Source organism: Felis catus, chromosome B1 (genome assembly GCF_018350175.1).
Source record: "Felis catus isolate Fca126 chromosome B1, F.catus_Fca126_mat1.0, whole genome shotgun sequence".
Taxonomy (NCBI): Eukaryota; Metazoa; Chordata; class Mammalia; order Carnivora; family Felidae; genus Felis; species Felis catus.
In genome coordinates, this window is record NC_058371.1 from 127744397 (window position 1) to 127762952 (window position 18556).

General features: G+C 34.4%; 1 protein-coding gene across 2 annotated transcripts in view; it reads right to left on the reverse strand.

The window, feature by feature from the left end:
- Positions 1-18556, reverse strand: part of GRID2 (glutamate ionotropic receptor delta type subunit 2) — a 1434457-nt gene that overhangs the window by 568558 nt on the left and 847343 nt on the right. For both annotated transcript variants that reach the window (XM_019829242.2, XM_045056096.1), the window contains exon 5: positions 600-653. In XM_019829242.2, coding sequence (XP_019684801.1) covers positions 600-653 — 54 coding nt within the window. The remainder of the gene's footprint in view (positions 1-599; positions 654-18556) is intronic.

The window sequence follows — 18556 nt, forward strand, 5'->3', positions numbered from 1 at the left end:
CATTTCTGATTGGCAGGTGCCAATGGAACAATCTATCTCACAGAGTTCTCATGTTATAATATATTTTTAATCTTATGTATTGTCTTTACAAAAATCAATAAGCTTTCATGAGGAACTTGACAACTTGATGGATTTTAAAATCGTTGTATTTCATTGTGAAAAGAAAAATATCTATTTTTATTTATTCATATTCATCTGCTGAACTATTTAATCCTCGTGTGAGGGGGGTGGGATATAAAAGTTCTAGAAACAACATTAAAATATAAATGGAGCACAGGCACTCCACTGGGAGGAATTCAGTTTGTTCACAAAGAACTGTACTTTTTATAAAGATGATTTCCCAAAGCAAGCAGTGTATGCCAATGGAAAAGACTAAAAGATACTCAGTGGGAAGATGATCTCCATTTATTTTATTCATTCAAAACCATTTATAATTTTTTGAAAACTCCTTACTCTATTTTTAGTTAGCATCCACTCAGGAAGCTGAAAGTTTACTTTGTGTTCTGTTTCCTCTTAGAACTCCAAGGCCATAGGAAATGCTGTGACTAAATACATGAAAACAGGACCCAGAGTTGACAATAAGGTTCAGTTGGTGTTACCTCATTTATAATGATCCAGTGACAGTCAAAAGCAACCAAATTAGTCTCCACAACCTAGAATAGAAAACAAACCAGCTATCAGTCAGCATTAACAGTGAAAACCAAACCAAACCAACTGAACATACTTTGCAAATGGCGAACAAAACAAAACAAAACAAAAATATCATATATTACAAAGGTCTTTGTTGTTAATTAAAGATGGAAAACTTAGCAAAACATTATAGAAGCATTTGTGTTCAACATGTACTATTAGCACTGTAGGCTTGCTAATTAAGTTTGAAAATCAATTCATCAAAAGCCTAGAAAAAAAAATAAATAATGCTATACAGTGATTTAACTGCGAGTGTAGTTCAGATCACATTTCCTCTTCCAAATCAGCTTTTATGGCTTTCTATCTAAGTACATAACCCTCCACAATCTGGCTCTAACTTAACATTCTTATCTTTTTCTATTTCCCTGTGTATATGTTTGCCATTTTCTTAAAGTAAACTGCTCCATGTTCTGAAAAACTTTGTGCTGAAAAACTTTGTGCTGAATCTCCCTAAGGAGATTCAATTATAAAATAACCTGAATGTAAAAACTAAAAGCAATAAACATTATATTAGCATTAAGTTATGGGTGGGTAACTTCAGTAGCTTTTAGCTGGGTAATAACAAACAAACAAAATTTATGTAAATGGAAAAGCAAACAATATATAGGTAGAAATCTTGGCTGACAAACTTTGGATTAATTGATTCTAAATGGTCCTTGGCTTGGACTAAAAAAGTAAGCTTGGACTAAAAAAGTAAGCTGGACTAAAAAGTAAGTCCAAGCTTGGCTTGGACTAAAAAAGTAAACACATAGCTAGAGTGTGTGTGTGGGTATGTGTGTGTGGGGATGGGGTGTGTATAGTAGAGGTAGCTTTCATATCTGTTTCCACTCTATCCGATTTTATACATATTTTAAGGCATGTTGTTATGATTCATGCCATGGGGCATACAGGCATATAATAGGTGAGGCTGTTTTGTAAGAGATATTGCTGATATTTTCAGCAATAATACCCAAAGGTTATTTTAAATTTTTTTTAAATGTTTATTTACTTTTGAGAGACAGAACAGGAGCAGAGGAAGGGGCAGAGAGAGAGGGAGACACTGAATCCAAAGCAGGCTCCAGGCTCTAAGCTGTCAGCACAGAGCCTGATACAGGGCTCAAACTCAGGAGTTGTGAGATCATGACCTAAGCCAAAGCTGGGCACTTAACCGACTGACTCACCCAGGTGCCCCCCAGGATTGGGTTTTAAGCAAAGATGGCTTCTAAAAACTACCAAGAAATTGTTATAATATGGTGATTGTTTTTTCCTCGTTCTTGGACCAACTGAGAAATGACTGTTGAAAGTTGCAGTGAATCATGAAGAAACAATTGGAAATATATTTCCTGTATGATTCAATGTTTTCAGAAAGGATACAGTTATTCTCAGAATCTTCATTTTCTCTTTTAATTTTAGTATAAATTTTGTACTATTTCCATATGTGTCACATCAGTCCCTATGACTTTACTGGACTATATAGATGATACATTACCATAGAAGTGAAGATATATTATTTATTTTTAAGTTATATCATGATTATCATATTTTGAAATACATATATTTTCAATTGACATGTGAAACAATGTGGAAAATGTGACTGCAGTTTTCGGTTTTACTAAAAAATCACTTTATAGCAATAATGACAACATCTATCTCTAATTTTATGATTATATTTCTTTACCATCTTAGACAAACCATCATTAATTTATTAGCAATAAAAATATGTTAGAAAGTAAGCAAGAACTCCATAAGAATTTAGAGAAATACAAACCAGAGACTGATACAAGAAAAGTAGTTCTCTGGATAAGATAGAAATGCATTTTTTAAAAAAATCCATGACTAAAAAAAAGAATAACTAAAATTTGGAAACAGCAAGAAATCAGAAAAAAAAAAGAAATGAAAGCCACAATGTAGACTGAAAGTACTATTGAAGCAATGTCAGTAGTAGAATGAAGAGATGACTCAGCTTGGGCAGATTAAGCAACATTTGGGTTATAAGAATTCTGCATTAACTTGTAGACCTTTTTAAGTGAAAAGTTGTCTCATACAACAGCATTTTGTGAAAGAGGGAGAGGGTAAGGATTACGATGGTAACTCACTGATAATTTGTCTAGACCATAAAATTTACTCATTTCCACACTCTGACCTGAAATAGCTTTCAGGCAAAGCATGAAACATGTAGAGGTACAGGCTCAGTCTTGTGTTTCAGTAAAGGAGAAAAGCAAATATGTCATCTAAGGCCATGATTCTATTCACTATACCACCTTCCCTTGCTTAGGATCGGCAGGGAGATAATCTTCTTTCACTCGTCTTTAAATTTCACTCATGAGCATGAATACATCAGACATGCCACAGTATAAATTGGAAACAAGAAGAAAGATTATTAGCACATTACTGCAGATAAAGAAAGAAATCATTTACTACAATAACTTGCATTCATGGAGCAGACCATACTCCTCCACTACTACTTAATGTGGTATTGTGCTAACCCCGAAATAAGCCTCTTGAAACATCACACTTTGGGTCTACTTGTTAGAGTAATTTAGCCTATTTATCTAAATGCAATGCATTTTTGTTAATCTTAGCTATGTACCTTTTTCTAACCTTAATAAACTTTAATAAATAGCTAATTAGAGTAATTTTAAATTCTGTGATTTTATAAAGGCATATAATATTTCAAAACCATGCAATATTTGTTGACCTTTTCATAAATGTTGAATGTTCAGGACTTTTTTTTTTATGAGCCCAGTTTTCTTTGGGGAAGGAAAACAAATAATACCAGAAAGATTCTTAAGAATACAAAGGTAGACATGTCTCATCCCTTTCATTACATACCAAAATATACATATATACACAGCTAAAATCTAAGTATCACTGTGGCACCATTTTATAAAGAAACTTTGAAACTTTTTTATTGCTACGTTGTACACAAAATGTTAATGCTTTCACTCATTATCTGAGTTAAGGGCCACTAAAGGAGAAACATACTTTTCTTAGGTTTAGGTTAACATCTTCTTGGATAAACAAGGAATTGACAAGAGTTCTCTCATTTTTTTAATGACTGAATGTTACTAAAAGTAAACAATGTGAAAAAGTCACTGATTAAAAAGGTAACTGATATCTGTAATGGAAGGGATAAAAAGAGGACAGGCAGTTTAGTAGCCTAGACTTTGAAAACCTGGTAGGCTTTGAGTTCTTTTACTTATATGACTAGAATAGGTATATAAACAGATAAAATAAGATCTACTACTATAACTATACTAGTATACAGTGTGTGTTTGTGTATATATACACAAAATCTACTACTATACCTACAATTGTATATAATGTGTGTGTGTGTGTGTGTGTGTGTGTGTGTGTGTGTGTGTGAAAGGTAAAATACAATAGAGTTAAAATAAAACATAGAAAGGAGTGGGAATGTTGTTTATGCTTTTCACATATTATCACACTGAGCTAACATATAATGAACATTCTTAGAAGAGACATATTTAAATAAAAAAGAAACTCTCAGCTATTGGTGTGTATAACAGATGACAACTAACTACTGTAAATCCCAAATCAATTCATCTGATAATTTTTCTATTTTTTTAGTAGTATTAATCCCTTTCCACTTGATACACTTCAGTTCAAGTTACACTGTATCAGACTAGTGTCATTATTAACTTGAAGAACTGAATTACTTCTGGATATAGGATTAAGAAGTGATTATAAGATACTTTAGGATTTTTTAAGCCTTTTTATTTATTTCCACAGTTATGTTAGAACTCAAATAGTGAAAATTGTTTTCTTTCCCCATTTTCCTTACCTAAGTATCTCATTTCCTTTTGTGGCAGTAAACATATTGAAACCAATGAAAGGGATTAAGAAATTGATTGATTTTTTTTTCTTTTTTCACTGGGAATCTATTTTATAACTGAGTACATCATTGTTATAGTTATGTGTTCTCATTCTGTGGATTCTCACAAGTGTCTAGCAAGTTAGTAAACACTAATTGTATTTTTTATCCAAAATTCCAAAAAAAATAGATTGCTATGAAATATTGAATATCCTAAAAATAATACACACACTCACACACACACATGTACATATATACACATATGTACATATATACATACATATACATATATTCATACATACATGTATATATACATATGTATTTGTACATGTACATATATACATATACATACATACATATACATATATATACACATATATACATATATATATATATATATAGTGATATATAGTGATAAGTGATAAACACTCCTGAAAAGATCACATTATGCTTGGGCTATGGAATCAGCATTATGCTTGGGCAAGTCAGCAAGAAAAAAACTATCCAATGGAAACTCCTGTATGTTTGGTTATCAAAATAACAGAAAGGAAGTATGGATTTTCCTTTGTAAACTGTTTCTTCTCCTCTTACCCCATGCTGCTCTCTTATCACTATACACGTACATTATGTGTTAATACATGTGTTAATAATGTAAAGGTGCATGGCGCCTGTTTACATAGAGAGTTGTTTCCATACTGATGCAAGGTAACATAGTTATAACAAATGAGATTACCCTGTCTCCCAGGAAGCTGAGCTTACTTTAAGGGAATTGAGCAAAAAAGGGGGAAAAAAATCAAGCCCTGTCAGGAAGACAAGCGATGAGTAAGGACAGACCATCTGTCACTGGCAGGAACTTTAGAACTTCTGAATCTTTAGAAAAGCCTGACAATTTATCACCATGTCTTCCATCATTTGTCCTCAGATCTTTAGATGTGCTAAATATAAGACAATCGGAAGCAAAGAAATTGCCAGAGCGTGTTTCTCACTGGTTATAAATGTGGAACGGTTCTTCAGAGCACAGAGGACAATTTAATTGACTAAACAATAACAGCAGCATGCTGTTTTTCACTCAACCTTGTGGCTTAACTAAATTAAACTTGTTCCTTTTGCAGGATGTACTAAATATTACACATTTATGCAAAGGGTTCCAATGCTCTGTGCATCTGCAACAGCAAAAATATCAGGTGTTTACTTTCTATTCCTGTCTATTCTGAATTGTCAGGTGGAAACATGCTTGGGGAAGGACACCAACAGCTATGCTGGAACAAGGTACCAGAGAAATATTAAAGAGCTACTCCCCTCCTGGCTCCTCATCTCTAGCAATGTTATAGCTTATATCAGTATTTCTGGAATGGTATTCCATGGGATGATATTTCTGTTAAAATTCCTAAGTGTTCTATAGCAGGTAGATTTAGAAATGCTAGGTTGACCAAATTAAATAGATGTCATTACCGTATGACTCCTCAAAGCTTTAAGCAGGTTCATATACATATTGAAATATAATTGACATAAAATTTTTATTAAGATGTAATATTGTTTTTATTTATTAATATGTTGGGACATATGGCTTCAGACTTACGAGCATGAGCTCTAAAGTAAAAGAGTCAATGCCTCCATTTGCTTCCAATGTGACTTTGAGCAACTTACCAACCCCATAAGCCTCAGTTTCCTCATTTGTTACTAGAGTTAATGCTAGTGCCTACATAATAAAATCATAATTAAGATTCAATGTAACAATGGCAAACTCAATAAATACCAACTCCTCCATTGTAATTAATATTCTTTATGAAATTCCAGGAGAAGATATTTGGGATGTAGCATCTTCCAAAATAATTTGATCATGGAAACCATTTTTCCTACTATAAATCCTATGGGATTAGTACTTTTGGGGAAATGTAGACTAGAATATGCAGTTAAGTTAGCCATGTATTCCTAAGAGTCCTAAAATTTTATTGAAGCACCATGAGGAATTTTGTAACTTTAACATCATGGTCTTAAAATAATCCTACAGAGAGTGTGATGAACAGAGGACATTGTCTATAAAATGATAACAAATACAAAAACAAAAGTCAAATTATCATCTATTATATAAAACTTAAATGCATATGTCATAGCTTTAGGAAAACAGTGATTCTTTTCTCCTTTTAATCATTTTCCCTTCCTAATTAAATAAAATAAGATAAACCAAAACAGTTATACTCCAATAAAGTATAAAAGGAAATGTATATAAAGTTTACAGATATAGTAGTATTCTTAGGAAGAGATCAATGGATTTACAGTGCAAACATCCAGTGTCCTGAGGGTCATGTATGACTAAAATGCATGACACAAAGTTCTAAAAAAATGCAATTAATACTCTAATTCTCCAAAATGCAGAGTGAAAAGACAAAACTCTAGCCATCTTAAGGTACAGTAAACCTGGGATTCATTTCTTTTGCTTTTTTTTTTTTCTTTTGTAGATAGGTTGATTTTCATTTTTCTTCTCACTAGAACCTCCAAAGCCACAGTACAGGAAGACACTGGGGTATTACTACTTGTGTAGATTCCATTTTAAAATCCCAAATATATCCAGCAGATGGCATCGGTAATCCCTCGAACTGATATTGGGTAACATGGGGATATTGTGAAATGACTGTCTTGTTTGCATTTCCCCTTGAGCTCAGCATGGGTCCCCAACTCTCTTCTGTTCTTATCCAAGCAGCTACTATCTGCCATCCCACTCTGTGCCTTTTGCTTTAGAATCTCTGCTCTGATCTTCCAGCTGGAAGACCACAAATACACTTTCATCCAAATCCTCTTGCCATTACTGCCAAAGTTATTTCATAAACGGATATGCTAGAATTATTGTTACTGCTGTGCAGTTGGGTCTTCCCACACCCCCTGGGAGATGGAAACATGCCACTGCTGAGATTTGGCCAACAGTATGCTACCTGCTATGCTTCTTAATGTGGAAAGATGGGTACCAACACACACACACACAAAATAGAGAATCTTCATTCATCCTATGACATAGACTGGTCTTCCCGTGTCCTAAATTACTGAATTGAAATTGAACAATGATTAAAAGTGAATTCATGATTTCAACACTTTGTCTGATGAGGATGTAAATAAAGATGTGACAATTGTTTCCAGTGCAGGGATCACTGTATAACTTTAAATCTTTCTGAATGTTTGCTTGCATTGGTGTTCTTTTAGATGTTCTGCTATAGTGATTAAGAAGTACTTATCCCAAATCAATTAGGAAAAGTAGTGTTTGTTGAGAGACTATTTGTCCTTTGCTGTGCCTGTTTTACTACATGCTAATATGTTAACCTTTGGCACAACAAGGGAATTACATTCAAAAATTTTTTTAACTGTGTTTGTTTTTTGATAGCTAAATTGATCCTTGACAGAGTAAATTGATTCCTAAGTATAGCTGGAAAACAAAATAATACAAGTTCTTACTTGATTTAAAATGATGATTTGGGGACACATTGACACTTAATTGCTGGGATTTATGAAATGCAGCTTTCTTGTTATCTTGAAGCAAATAAAGGGGGAAACAGTTTCTTATAGAGAAGTCTATGGATCACATGAAAATGTAATATACAGGCTTTTCACCACTGTGAACTTCCATGCTTTGCCTTTTTTTCCCCCTGGGTTCCTTTTGATCTCCTCTCTATCTTCTCTCCTCCACAAAGCGTTTGTTTCTCAAAAAGCAGACTGAAGTAAATGTCAAATCCTTTCCCAACCCTTAACCTTCCCTAACCCCAGGAAGGATGTCCCCAAGCTGTGCTAATCTAGTGCTCTGAACGAAACTTTATCCATCCTTAATTAAATTGTGTTTAGCTATGTAAGAGACTGTGAGAGCTGAGTTGTGTTTTATATTCCCCTTATGCCCTCTTCTTCAGCTGGATTGGCTTCCTTGCTGGCCCTCCGGTACAGTCCTGTTCTTGCCCTTGCTTTGCCTCCTGAATTGCTCTTCCCAGAGGGAGACAGGTGCATACACACACCCTCTGCACTTCATGTGGGCCTCTGCATACATCTCACTTCATCAGGCGCGACTTCTCTAATCACTCACTCTTGCTCCCCCATGCACTTATCCCACAGGACACACACACACACACACACACACACACACACACACACACTCACTGCCTCTTTCTGTGCACTAGGGATATAAATTTCATTGCTAAGAATTTCATTTTGATCACTGGTTTCTACCCTTGGAATAATCAGTGCTGTATAGTTGAGATTCAGTAAAAATTTGCTGCCAGGCACAAGGCAGATTTTCACTAAATGTTGTTTGTGGAAAAAAGACAACTATATAGCCCTAACTCATGTTTATATATCATGGATATCCCTAATTCCCCTAGGGCTAAACCATTTGATAAACTTGTATTGGAAGAAAGCCACTGGATGGGCTTTAATTTTTTAAAAACATTAAATGAATAGAAACTTTCTTCACATTTTCTCAAATGAAGAGAACTTGACTATTTATGTGGTAATGAAGTATGGAATTATATTCAAAATTTCTAAGGTCAAAAACCTCAGCACTTGGAGGGTATGTGGTATCAGGAAAAAAAAAACATAAAATCTGAATAACGAGGCTTGAGTTCAAATACCAGATCACCTTACTGATATTCAGGGATATTACTGACTTTGAGTCTCAGTTTCCTGATTATAGGAACAATGCTTTTTTCACAGATAGTGAGGTTTAAATAGATGAATGTATCTAAAACACCTGGAACATTGTAACTAATCAAAAATACGAATCTCTTTCCTTTGTTAACCTCTCTCCCTTCACTCAGGTTACTGCAGGATTTTTAACACTAATTAGGTACATTTATCCAATTCAGTAATGTTTATTTAATGCTATTTACAGTGTATCTATAATAATAAAAGCGAATACTTACTGAGCGCTTATTATATGCCAGGCACAAACTGGTTTTACACATACGATAACTTATTTAATGTTCACTATATCCTTATGATGTAACCACCACATTTATGTCCACCTTACATAAGAAACTGAAGAAACTGAACCCATGTCATAAAGCTGGGTGCGTAAGCCAGGATCAATAGTTAGTAAACATCTTTCCTATATAATATTTTCATAGCCTTCTTTATCCAAGCTTCAGAAACCATTATCTTTCTTCAAAATGAAAACAATTACAGTTAAAGTGAATGTTGTGTAACATTGTATGATACACCCTGGTGTTTTAGGTATTTAAACTCCATTGTATAATGTATTTGTATTTACTGTGCACCTGTGAAAGAGAATTAACCATAGAAAAATTTGAGAACGTAGATGATTTTACCCACCATTCTACTCCATGACCTTTTCCTTGAAGCAGTATAAGAAAATTTGTTTTTCTTTAAGTTACTCTTAATTCCCATATTCTTTTAGAATGTGAGTAGCTTGCTGTACTGATTAACTGACCAACATTATATATAACATCATACACACATACACACACACACACACACAGTGCAGTTATTGCTTAATCAGAGAAACATTATCTGGTCCTGCCCTCTCTTCATAACAGAACTTTTGATTATCACCACAGATGAAGGGTCAAAAGCTTCTAGAAGAGAAAATGTACAATGCTTCTTATTGTGGCAATGAGGCAATAAGGCCATTAAACATCTAATTTCTGCAGCTAGCTAATCAGTTTTCTACTTTTCTTTGTGTAACTTTGCCATATGCTGGGTTACCAATAACTCATCATTGATGAAGCCACTGTGGAAGTATTACTCATTAAAAGACATTCTTAGTTCAATATTTCTGTTATCCTTGGGCTTTTCTAATATTTCACAGTGACTCTGCTTTCTAGAATATCAAGAGTGGTCTAAAATGTTGATGATTCTAAACTCAAAAGACTTTGCAGGGGGGAGAAAAGTATTCAAAAGGTATTTATTAATTTCAATATACAAAGTACCCAAAAGAAAATAAGGAAATGCAAAATGCGAACTCCCATGGCCATAGTCCTAAACTAATTATTTTGGTCACTCTCAAGATAGTTAAGCTCATTGGAAGTACCATCCTTGAATATTTTATAGAATCAAAACAAGATTCACGCTTTCTGGGGTTTCTGAATTTCTCCTCTAGTTTCTTTCATAAAAAATATACCTTGTGGCCTACTATAAAAAAAATGTTTTCAATGGTGTGGGACTTGACAGCATGGACACTTTCCAGAATTTCAAGCAATTGACTCTCCCGTCTGTGCTATTTCACTATGGTGAAATATAAACCATCTTTTTCTTACCACTGACAAATCACCTTATGGTGTTAGAACTGTGTTTAGTAACAAAATGTCAGTTGAAACTGAGGCACCAACTGTTAACTGCTCAAACAAAATGTCATTTGTAGAACAGAATTACAGAGTTTGACAAAGGACCCTATGCTATGATCACAGAAGGCAAGAATATTCAAAATCATCTGACACAGTTTCAAATTTTCATTGATCTTAAACCCCTTGATAAATTATTTTTTATTTTTTTTTAATATTGTTTACATGTATGCTTACCTGTCAGTGCTTGTAATTGCACAACTTCTACAAAATGACTAGAGTTACCCTGAATGCCACTGACATTGTTCCACCTTTCCTAGTAAGGGATCACAGAAATGCCTGATTTAGTGTTACTGCAAATTCAAGTCTTCCAACCCTTACTGGACATTTAATTCTATCTAGTGATTCTTCTACGTGTATACGTAGTCAGTTTTGCTCTTCCGCATTCCCCATGGCAGTGAAGAATTCGACCTTCAGCCAGCTCCACTAGTCCATTTCCCTAACAACTTCACAAGCCATGTTTCTCCTATTTAAATAAATAATGAATAAAAATCCATAGGCAGAAATGGTTTCAAGCCCCCAAGTTCCTGCCCATCTTAAAAAAAAACATATACATATATACATATATATATATATATAATATCTGAAATATATATATCTGAATATCTGAAATATATATATCTGAATATCTGAAATATATATATATATGTATATATATATATATATAATAACAGCTAACATTTTGGGGGTTTGTAATTATCTATGTGAAACAATGGTAAACATTATAACATCTTTCACCCTTTAGGTCTTATGTCAACCCCGTGAAGGTAACTGCTATTTTTCCTGTTTTAAAAATGAATAAACACTGTCTCCACTTCACTCCTCTCCTCTCTTGATAGTAAAATAGGCACTCTTCCTCCAAAGAAGACACTGGAGTCTTCTATCATTTCAATAGAGCGCTGGGTCTTTTTCCTCCTTCTTCCTTAGGGGACCTGCAACAACAGTTATTTACATACTCCGTGCTTTCCACATCTCTCCATTTACCACCTTTGGGACGATAGATTTCCTGTCACTTAACATATGACCTCTCAAATGACTTTTACAGACAATCTTGTCAAATATCTCCTGTGATTGCTTTCTCCTTTTCCTCCCATTTACATAGTGATCAGCCTGTCTTCTGTCCCCAACTCACCCACTCCTCTTTATTTGTCTTGCCTCTATGTATCTTTTAGGTATAATTATCCTCATCATCTCTAAAAAGTTTTCCATGATCACTACAGCTTTCCCACCATAAACTCCTCTTATAAAATGTGGATATGAACCACAATCACTGAACAGATCTGATTATATATATTTTTTTATTTGTCTACATTATCTACCATAGTAAATGTTTCTTGAGGCAGGGACGATGTTTTATTTATTATATATTCCCAACAACTCTGTACCTGACTCATAACAGACATTAAATAAGTATTGTGGACCGGATTTAAATTATGCTATTAGAAGGTTACTTTGCCCCATAAGGTTACTGTAGATGTTAGAAGGTTACTCTGCCCCACACCCGCTCAGCCCATGTGAACTGCCCTGCAGCTGCAGGTGAAAAGAGCTTCCAGAATATTGACATGTGCCACCTCAAAATATGTACCTCTTATCTTCTCTGCCAGAGGACTTTTTTCTAGCATCATTTGGCCACACACAAAAACATGACCTAGAAGTGGGGGTATGTTAGCATCTCTGGAGATCAACTCTCAGCCAATGGGGATGGGAAAAAGTGGATAAATGCCCCTGTCTCCCAATAGGGGTGATTCTGAGACATATTCCAAACAGTTTCTCAGAAGATTCCCCACAGGATTGCGCCCCATTTGTGCATATTTGCGATCCATTCCTTGTAACACATTCTTGACTGGCTTTTCTCTTTCTTTCACGTTTACCAATTCCTCACTGGCGCATTTTGGGACCATCATGGTAAATCATCTGCACCCATGTTCTTGTCTCAGGATCTGTACCAGTAACTCAAACTTATTCAGCCTTCCTACATAAAACACACCATTTACTACCCATGAATAGAGAATAGTTGCTATATAGTTAAATGAAAAAGTTCTTGAGAAATGAAAATTATTCACAATCTGTCCACAGGAGTTGTCTAGAATTCTCCTAATTCTAAAAAGCTTTGATGCCACTGTGTACAGTGTATTGGGGAATTCTTCACATAGGTGATTCTCAAGGATCTCATGCATTAGAATCAACTGGAGGACGTTTTAAACATATTTCTGGGCCCACTCGAATAGTTTCTGATTCAGAAGTTCTGGCCTGGAGTCTGGGAATGTGCATTTCTAACAAGTTCCCAGCTGGTGCCTGTGTTGCAGGTTTAGTGAATCATTTTGAGATCCACTGCTTTACAGAAAGCTCTGGTCTGAAACTGAGTGTCATGACTTGACACTAATTCTATATCCATTCAGTTACTTTGACAAAACCACTGAAGCTGTTGAGCACCTGAAATATACCAGACACAGTGCTAGGACGGGAGTTGCTTCACTGAGCAAGGCAGACCCGGTCTTCACTCTAAGTGAGCTTGCAGCCGAGCTCCACTGCAGACTATTAGGAATAGGAAAAGTACAACAGTGCTGCCAGTCTACAGGTGATACTCCTTCACAAATATGCACCTTTCCATAGGAGGAAAGACAAAATCGTTTCAGAGAGAATACAGCCATTTTAAGCCTATTGTGTAAAAATTGTTTTTTATTTGAAGCAAACTTCTTTATACAACATTAAAGTGGTGCTATTTGTACCTCAGTTAAACCTGCACAAACCATATATAAGTTATTTCAATCACATGTATTTTCCATTTGGGATGATAGGTTATTATGTACAAGAATTGAATTTTGGGGATTGGTAACCATAAATGCTATTTTGATTTTACTACCTTGTTTGTTTGTTTTTCCATCTCCAAGTGATAAAGTCAGCCTTAAATAAAGGCTACCAATTATATCCCGAAATACATCATTGAATTTGCCTGTTCATTATTTCTTATATCCATTCCAAGTTCAACAGTAGGAATCAGTTTTGCTATGTTGTTAAATAAATTATGTGTCAAGGCTTGCTTTAACTCCAGTCAGATAAAAAGAAAAGAAAAAAAAAAAAATATATATATATATATATATATATTCTGAAGACTGCTGTAGGTATTTCTTTTGAGAACTGAATTTTTATGAGGAATTATAAAATGGATCTAAGGTGTGTTTCTGTCACTAGAGTTGGGGCTATAAATGCTGTGTGGCACAGCTGTGGTTCATAATTCAAAAGGTGGCCTGGAGTTATGTGTTAGGACTTTCTTGGTTCATTATAAAGAGTTACATACTGATTTCGAATCTACCATATGTTTCACAGATTACTTAAGTACTTAGCACTGTTTCACAGCATAGGTTCATATTTAGCATAACTTCACAGGTTACTCAGGTCAGAATATGAAAGTTAAGATAGCAAAGATGGACCTATTGGATAATAATACCTTGGACTCCCTCAGACCCAAAGACATTCATTAACAGCTGCAATTCTGAGGGCCACCTGTTTTCCTCCCCAGAGCATTTGGAAACGTTCATAAATCAGGCTGGTTGAAAAGCTTCAAAAGCCTTCCTTCCTAGATGACAAAAGTATGAGAGGCTTTCTATATATATATATATATATATATATATATATATATATATATATTTCCATATGTATATATTTTTTTGATTTTATGTTTATTTTGAGAGACAGAAGGTGGGGGGGGGTAGATTGAGATCATGAGCAGGGAAGGGGCAGAGAGAGATGGAGACACAGCATCTGAGGCAAACTCTGGGCTCTGAGCTGTCAGCACCCAGCCTTATGCGAGGCTCAAACTCACCACCCATGAGATCATGACCTGAGCCAAAGTTGGATGTTTAACCCACTGAGCCACCAGCTGCCCTGAGAAGGCTTTCTTTAAAAATAGTCTGGTAGTATTGTAAGAATTAAAGACAGAGACATAGTTGAACTAGATCTCTGTGCTGACAGCTCAGGGCCTGATTCAGTGCGAGGATCAATCTCACAAACCGTGAGATCATGACCTGAGTGGAAATCAAGAGTCAGATGCTTAACTGTCTGAGTTACCCAAATGCCCCAAAACTTTCATTCTTAAAAAAAAAAGGAATAAAAAAATTGAATTTAAAAGTAAAGTATGTATTCTTTTATCTTTTAATTTTCTTAAATTTTATCTAATATATATATACCATATAGATATGCACCATAACCATATTATATATATTAATATGGTTAACAACATGGTTAACAAACTTTATTAAAGTTTTTGATACTAGTAGTTACACTCCTCATTTTCAGAGCTCCTACAATCTCAACGAAGATTAATTTCCTGACATTCTTCAAATTATTTGCAATTTTTCTGATATGCCTTAGTAAAAATTACTTAATAGAAATAATTAATTTGCAAGAAATTCTGAATCATTTTGTATATATATTTTAAAATTATACTTTTACTTTCTTTTACTTACAGTTACTTTGTGATAAAAAGGTCACTGAAAATTCAAAGAAAATAATTAGGTCAAGGACTCAAAATAAGCCTATGGGAACTGTGATTAAAACAACAGCAGAAAAGAGAAAAAAAATTAGGTCAAAGGATGATCGAATTTTGCTGTTAGGAAAGTATGTCATTTTGTTAAATAACGAATTTTTTCTCTGTTCTAATTGTATTTGTAAAAGTTCACACTACTGGGAAAATCCATCTCTTTAGCTTGAGTATGACTTTGGGAAAGCTAAAAAGTAAAGCATTTTAAATTGAAAAAAAAATGTTCTTGAGAGTCAAGTAAAGAACATTTTTAGGGTTGAGAGTTGGATGCTATTTAAAACCTGGAACATCCCAAATATTTGTTGTTTGAAATTTGAATTATGATTAAAATTATCAAAGGGGGGGCGCCTGGGTGGCGCAGTCAGTTAAGCGTCCGACTTCAGCCAGGTCATGATCTCGCGGTCCGTGAGTTCGAGCCCCACATCAGGCTCTGGGCTGATGGCTCAGAGCCTGGAGCCTGTTTCCGGTTCTGTGTCTCCCTCTCTCTCTGCCCCTCCCCCGTTCGTGCTCTGTCTCTCTCTGTCCCAAAAATAAATAAAAACGTTGAAAAAAAAATTAAAAAAAAATTATCAAAGGGTTCACCAGAATGTCAAGGGCCATCCAATATGCCAGATGTCTGAATGGAGTTGAGGAGACCATAAATCTTCAATAAAGAATAAGTTTCTCCTTGAAAGCTGAATTAAATCCTCTTTATTAAGTCAGTGGCTCTTCCAATTTATACAAATCAATAGTGGCTTTCGAGACATAATTTAATCAACTACAGAAATCTATATTAAATTCTAAAAATATCAAGGATATAAACAAAAAGCCCATATAAAGACAGTAGAGTTTGTTGCTGTTTGAATAAAAGTAAAACAAAAATGCCAGACTATTTCCTTTCTTAAGACATTTTATTTGAGGAACAAAGTATGACATTAAAAAGAAGAGAGAGAGAGAGAATGAAACCGCTGAACTCCTTAAACTACACAAGTTTAAAATACAAAGAGGAAAAAGTCAATTAGACAAGTTTGGAATTTAGTTATTGTAAATATGCTGATCCAAAGAAGGTAACATATCAACACCAAGACTGGTGTCATTCTCAGAGTTCAAGGTGAAAAATATATTACTATATGAGGAGGCGAGAAAACTGCTTTATTACAGGCTTTCTATTCCGTTAATTCATCTTCAAAAGCTATGGCTCTTCAGCAGCCAGTAATGGAGATATTTACATAGGACTTAAAGACTGGCAATGAATGGTGATATTGAAAAATTCCAAAAAGAAGTTCAAATCTCAACATGATGACAATGCTATATATGCTAGCTATATTTTACTTTCTGTAACTAAATTGGAAAAACAACAATAATGTGAAGCAGAAGCAGCAAGATCTTAATCTAAATTTTTTCTTTAAGATACATATATACATACACCCAAATATATAAGATACATATATCTTAAAGAAAAAAAAATATAGATATATATGGCTAATGGATATATATGTGGTTTGGTGAGGCACTGAACAAAAAAGTAAGGTGATTCAGTGAAGGTACACATATTGAATAAACAGTTGGAGCCTCTCTGGAGCCAGGGAAAAAATGTTTACGTGACTATGGAATGATAATACTGAATAAGGATATAATTATAAATGTGTTAAAACTATTTTGGAAGGAAAGGGTAACTTTGTGTGAGATAACTGTATATAAGCTAAATTCTTATCTTTTTTGTTAGTCCATCAATAGATAATATCAATATCTAAAAATCAGGGAAAGTAGTGTAAAAATGTTATTTAAAAATACTTGGAAAATAGAAGTAGCTAACACAAAACAAAAATTAAACGTTGTTTCCACAGAGTGGGAAGAGGAAGTAGGGAGGAATAGGGAAGTAACTCCTATTTTTCATTATTGGTTTTGTAAATACTTTCAAAATATGTAAAATTTTGATAAAAACTTTATCTTAAAAAATGGGTGCATATTCTTTGACCATACGACTATAAAAGGGAACTGATTTTTAAAAGGATCCATATGAAAGTTACCTAAGCAAAATATTTTCTAATTAATTTTTGTTAAAATATGCTAAAAAATCACATTAAAGTGTAATTAATATCTATAGTTTTAAAGCCCATTATCCTTTCAAGCTACGATACTTCATGTGTACATTACAAATCTTAAATATATCCCTCATATTATGAAAGTAAAGCATTATCAGTTCCTCTGCTGCTGACCTTGCCATGTCTCTGTAGATTAAAACATCGATTTGAGTGTCCGTGGTCAATTAAAACTGTGATATCCTATAGAGAATGTTTATTATTTTCTTGCTGCTTTTATTATCTTCTTTGGGAACAAAGACATTCCCCATAGTACATCAAAGATCTTTGGGGGATGACTATTCTATCATAGGAGATCCTTTTGAAATTCACAGCGACCAAATGACAAAAAATATTTCTTACCACAGAGAGGGCTTTAACAAGAAATCAAAACAAAGGCACTTTTGAAATTTCCCCTTGAAATCTCCTTCTACCTCTATATGGGGACTTTGATTCAAAATAAATACAGAGCCATATCAAAATCCACTGAAGTTAAATAGGATAGACCATTCAAATGCATCTTTTCTTTAGACATGCTCTATTTACCCTATCATCCATTAATATTTCTTTAATACTAAGTGGAGTGAAACTGGATTACTCAAGATAAAATTGTGGTTTCTTTCTGGCACATTGCAGTATCTGCAAACAAGTACCTGGGAGACCCGACATTCCCAAGAATTTGTTCAACTCTAGGGACTTCAGAGATTTTATAAAAATTTACCTGTGAGATTTTATAAAAATTTACCTTTGAGTGATAATAAGTCTAAAGTGATTGAATCCTGGTGGCTGCAGAGGAGAGGAACAGAACTGTCACTTACATAAGGAAAGATCATGCTTATCCAAAGTTAAAGCCGAAAGAAGTAGGGACTTCAAACCCTTGGCTGAATACATTAGGACACAGCCAGTAAAGTGGTGCATTTACATTTAGCTTTGCTTAAGTGGGACTGTTCATCGCCATCCCTTAATTGTTAAAGCGTTTGCCTTCAGGAATAGCCAGAGCCAAGCAGAGCCATTCCAAATCATTAACTGGGCACTGCAAATGTGCTGGGCTGATTTCATCGTCCTACCAGAACTTGCCTTTCTCATTCCTGACTAAACGTTTCTGTTTAATAGTGTCTTCCAT